Source organism: Tupaia chinensis, unplaced genomic scaffold, assembly GCF_000334495.1.
Source record: "Tupaia chinensis unplaced genomic scaffold, TupChi_1.0 Scaffold000164_1, whole genome shotgun sequence".
Classification (NCBI taxonomy): domain Eukaryota; kingdom Metazoa; phylum Chordata; class Mammalia; order Scandentia; family Tupaiidae; genus Tupaia; species Tupaia belangeri.
In genome coordinates this window covers 5,185,155-5,190,659 of record NW_006159638.1, presented here as the reverse complement: position 1 = coordinate 5,190,659, position 5,505 = coordinate 5,185,155, and the positions used below count along the sequence as shown (strand labels likewise).

Here is a 5,505-nt window from a genome sequence, read left to right as displayed (position 1 = left end):
GTTGACCATATGGGAGTCCAGCACCCTTAACCATCACACCACCTGCTGACCCCCACAGCAGTTGCACTTCTAAGGAAAGTTCAACATAGTTGTCAGAGTCCTTTCAGGAGTCCTCAGGCCGCCAGACCCGGTGGTGGCTTAAACTCACGCTGGGCACGTGTGCTTGTGTGCCCCAAGATCCGGAGAGGAGAATGAAAGGGAAGGGATTGAGGAGTGGCCATCCCCCCTACAGGGGTAATTTCTCGCTTTCTTTCTCTCTTTTGGGTGAGCATACATGCCCTATAGCAAAAACCTCTAAACATAAATTAATTAATTAATTAAAAAATTACAAATAAACAGGAGTCCTCAGGGAGTCCTCAGCCAAAGTGTCGCTCAAGAACAAGAATGTCTTGATGTGCTCAAGCTCTGGCTGGCAGCAGCCTGTGGAAAGAGTCAACACAGCAATAGGTTTTATATTGCAGCCAGTGGAGTCCTAGGTCAATATTCCTTGCAGTCAGATATGGCATAAGTATATTCTCATGACCACAAGACAGGAAATTGCCTACGTATTTCCATTCTTCTCATACATATTAACATAGGAAACTATGCCAAAATTACAAATAGTATAGGAGAGTGTATAAACTCTCTCTCTGCTTTCATGTCTCGTAGGGGTGTTCATAACACCTTTCAATTTTGTATACCTTCAATTATCGTCCAGTGCCTATTTCCTCTTTCAAGTCTTTTCCAATCATGATTTTCACCTTAAAGTATTTCTTACAGTGTTTATTGTTAACTCTCTTTCACTTTCTCTTTCCCATTTTCAAACTGTATCTCAAATCTCACTAAATCACCTTTCACTAAAATGGTTCCCAAATTTTAATTGCCAGTGATCTCTCTGTTCCCCAAACTTACACAGGATTTGCTGACAAAATTTAGTATATAATCTCATTATTCTTTAACTATATTCTGTTCTAGTTAATGAGATAGATGTGTACACGTGTGTTACGCGATCACTCCTGTGATAGATACTGTTACTTCTATTAATACAGGAGCATGCAATTACTTCTTTTTCTGTTACTTCTTATAACCCTACCTTCAATTCTAGGTGTGAAGTAAACACTTATAAATAACATTAACTGAAAGCTATCTCAAATTTACCTGGTAATCTCACACCTTAAAAAGATTCTATAATAAATATGTTGTAAAATTTTGTTTTGTAAATTCAATTTTATAACTTAATCAAGATAATTATTTTATTTTGCTAGCATAGTATTATTGATCATTTTGATTCTTTGAGGATAATAGAGAGGAAAGTCATCTCCAAAACAGAAATCAACTTAAATCATAACACATTCACCGAGATACTATTGTTTTCTGTGAATAATACATAACTTTTTACATGACATGATGTATAGAAGTGATAAATCTCTATGGAACCAGCAGTTAGTGTAATGGTTATGTCGCTGGAGTCCCATGTAGTCAACTGTGGTTTGAGTCCTGGACCGGTGGCTTAAACTCACGCCAGGTGCATGTGCGTGCGTGCCCAAGATTCCGAGAGGAGAATGGAGGAGAAAGGATTTCAGCGTGGCCATCCCCCAGAGGTTGATTTCTCTCTGTCTCTCTGTCTCTCTCTGTCTTTCTGGTGAGTGCACACACCCTATAGCAAAAACCTCTCAAAAAAAAAATAATAAATCCTCTAGATGAGAATGGTAACTTAGTTCTATCACAGAATTGGTTAATGCTTCAGGGCAATGAAGCACAGTTCTTTTAAATTGACTACAAGTAGTACTTCTTTAAAAACTGACATGACAGAGATATTTTAATGTGATCAATCATTATATAAAGTGGCATAATTCATGGGAAAGTCAAAGATTCATGTTATGATCATTTTAAAGCAAATCTTGCTTATGTTTCTCTTTCTTTCTTTGATTTCTAGCTCTTCTGTTCAATTATTGCTGGACTGCTACATTACTTCTTTTTAGCTGCCTTTGCATGGATGTGCATTGAGGGTATACACCTCTATCTCATTGTCGTGGGTGTCATCTACAACAAAGGATTTTTGCACAAGAATTTTTATATCTTTGGCTACGTCAGCCCAGCTGTGGTAGTTGGGTTTTCAGCAGCATTAGGATACAGATATTATGGGACCACCAAAGTGTAAGTCGAGATGATTGCATGAGCATTTGAAACGCAGACCTGAGTATGTTTTGCATATCCTTGTAAATTTTGCTTTATTAAAGTACATACAAACATGTTCATAGGTTGTATCTATTATTTACTTTTCAGATGTTGGCTCAGCACAGAAAACAACTTTATTTGGAGTTTCATAGGACCAGCATGTCTTATCATTCTCGTACGTACATATAAAAGTATTATTAGAATTCTAAAAGGTGAAGATTTAAAGGTACTTAAAATTCTCAGAAATAAGATTTTATTCTAAAAAAAAACTTCAAGCATTTTACATACATAGCATTATGATTAGAAAAAAATATATTTTGTAAATTCAAAGCTATTACAATTCATTCGCCCCTCTTGGAGGAAGAATAGATTTCTGCATAAGATAGAGGAGAAAGCATTTGTTCACTTATCAGTAGTATCTCAGCATACTTCAATATGGAGAGTGTGCCAACCAGCTGATAATCTGGTGTTTACGTTATTTAATCTTTTATCGATGATTGGTCATCTTTGAAGATTAAACTGTCATCTTTATAATTTTATCATCTCTATGTACCCTGTCATCATAAAGTGATTTTAAACTAAATTGCGACGTCAGAAACAAGAACCCGCTATTTTTCATGAGCGGACAAGTCGTATATTGATAGTCCTATTTCAGCAAGGAAGAAGGCCTTTTAATTCTTTTTGGAAATGGTTTCAAACCTACAAATTTGGCAGGTATTATATGTTTCCTTGTAAATAAATATATTTTTATATGTCTCAAGAGCTTTCTAAGTGCTGAAAGTTTTCAACAACCATTCTGAATATAATAGTCTGTCAATGAATCTGGGAGGTCTGACAAAACTCTAGAAGGGAAGGAATTGTCAGCAAAAGAGTTGTGACAATATTTTGGACAACTTTGTTCCATATGTTTTGACCATAAGCTAGCCATCTTTTTTGTTTTTTACTTTTTTTCTCTTTCATACTTTTCCTCTGAGTCTTTTTATGATTGAAAGAGATTACTGCTAAATGGAGAGAGACTTAAAATTCAAAGCAGAGAATTTTCATCAAACTTTATTTGTTAATGGTGTGAGTGAATCAAGCATAACAGAAGCTATATTTCCTTTTTTAAAAAGAATTATTTTATTTAACTTTATTTATTCGTTTATTTTAATTTAACCAGAAAGGGACAGAGAAAGAGAGAGAAAAAAAAGAGAGAGAGAGCAAGCTGCCAGGTCCAGGACTCAAATTACGGTTGGCCATGTGAGAGCCCAGTGCCTTTAACCACCACTCCACCTACCAGCCACCCCGCCCCCAGAAGCTGTATCTCCTAATTATCACAAAAAGTTGGTTATAATTTCCACAGTAAATCTAGCAGTGTTTTTAAAAAGTCATTGTCAGGATTTCAGCTAAAACAATTTGCATTAATTTATTATAATTTCAATTTTTTCTAACCACATACGAATATAGATTGAATAGTGTTCCATTCACATATTTTTCTACATTGCTCTGATATGAGTATAATGTGTGAAGATATATTCTAATTGTATTACTCCCTCTCTACAGAGTATATTATCTCTAGTATTGTTTGTATAAGTGTATGTTCTGTGGAACAATGATTCTTACAGTGTAGATGAAAAGTACCAGGCTAGAAATTATACTAAAAACAGGAAAAATAAGCAAATATCTCTAAAATAAGAGATAGTTCTCTGAAATTGTTTTTTATAGTGACTTACATAAGGGAAAATATGACTTTGGATTGTCTTATAGTAACATATACAGATTTTGAAGGGCTTATCTGAAAATGAGTCCCACAAACTTTCTTAGAAGTCTAAATGAATACTAGTCCAGAATGAATGGATCAGTTTTTCTTTGGTACAGTTTCAGTATAACAATTGTGTCCAGGTTAACCAGAAAGTCAGGCTACTTATCATACCAGTGAGGTCACTTCTTCAGTTGTTTTCTAAAACTAAACACTATCTTTTATAGTATGTTTTAAAAATCGCAGAAATTCCTTAAACAATTACTAAACTGAAATGAATTAATTTACTCTAGTTTTCCTATTCTTCTGTAGTAATCTGGCATAAAATTACTTTTGCTATGCTTTTGATTGTTTGTTTTTAAATTGCCAGAGGATGTGTGTACTCACCAAAAAAAAAAAAAAAGAAAGAAAAAAAAAGAATAAAGCTTGTCCCAATGAGATGTGGTCACACTTCAATCACAATCCTGACCTTATCTTTTATGTCTCCATCCTGTCGTGTTTGAAGGCATGTGTTACCATATGCCCAGCATGTTTTCCAAGCTACTAGGGCTGGTATACAAACTGCAGTTGACCATGTGGGATCCAGCTCCCTTAACTGCTAAGGCACTAGACCAGCCCTGTTATTACAATTAAATGAACAGTTTCCTGTTGCCCCAGAGTATTGTCTAGTTTGAAGTTAAAGTTGAAGGAATATTGAGCAGTAGATATTTAAAAAGATCAACCAACAGTTTGGACTGTCGCTTCCCATGGATTTTACCTAGACACAGTAAGGCCAGTCTTGATAGCACAGAGTTAGCACACCACTGTGGCTCTGGATTCATATGGCAGATTGGGTTTTAGATCAACTTGTACGTGCTGGACATGTGCTGCCCTCCTGCCTGACTGGGAAGACTTAAGGGAGGATTGCTGTGGCCTCTTGAGGTTTTTTTCTCTCTCTCCCTCTTTCTCTCAATAAAAAAAAAAAAAAAAAAAAAGTTTAAAAAAATGAGAGAATGAGAAGGTAGGGCCAGTTGTAGCTCCGCAAGAGGACAGGGTAGGGGGGCTAAAGAGGTGATGGCTTAGAATTAGGAGTTCTTCTTGAGACCAGCAGATGGCGTAATGGCTATGTCGCTGGACTCCCATGTATTCGACCACAGTTCTAGTCTCAGACTGGTGGCTTAAACTCACGCCAGGCCCATGTACATGCATGCCTAAGATCCTGAGAGGAAAATGGAGAAGGGATTGCAGCGTGGCCATCCCCCTGAGGGGTGATTTTTCTCTTTCTGCCTCTCTGTCTCTCTCTTTCTGTCTGGCAAGTGCACATGCCCTATAGCAAAAACCTCTCCAAAAAAAAGAAAATTAGGAATTTTTGGCCTTTGAGAGAGTACAGTATTCTCCTTTAGAACCCTTTCTTGGTCTGGCCTGTAGTCTAGTGGTTGAGAAACTAGATTTCCCATAGTCAACTGCAGTTCAAATCCTGGACCTAGCAGCTTGTAAAACATGCTAGGCTTGTGCACATGCATTCCCCAAATCCTGACAAGGTGGAGAAATAGAGAAGGGATTGCAGCATGACCACACCTTGTAGAGGTGATGGTTTCTCTCTCTCTCTCTCTCTCTCTCTCTCTCTCTCT

At 36.8% G+C, this 5,505-nt stretch overlaps 1 protein-coding gene across 1 annotated transcript in view; it reads left to right on the top strand.

Moving 5' to 3' along the window:
* Nucleotides 1–5,505, top strand: part of ADGRL4 (adhesion G protein-coupled receptor L4) — a 134,925-nt gene that overhangs the window by 95,525 nt on the left and 33,895 nt on the right. Inside the window, exons 12-13 of the mRNA XM_006146087.3 lie at nt 1,916–2,136; nt 2,266–2,332. Coding sequence (XP_006146149.1) covers nt 1,916–2,136; nt 2,266–2,332 — 288 coding nt within the window. The remainder of the gene's footprint in view (nt 1–1,915; nt 2,137–2,265; nt 2,333–5,505) is intronic.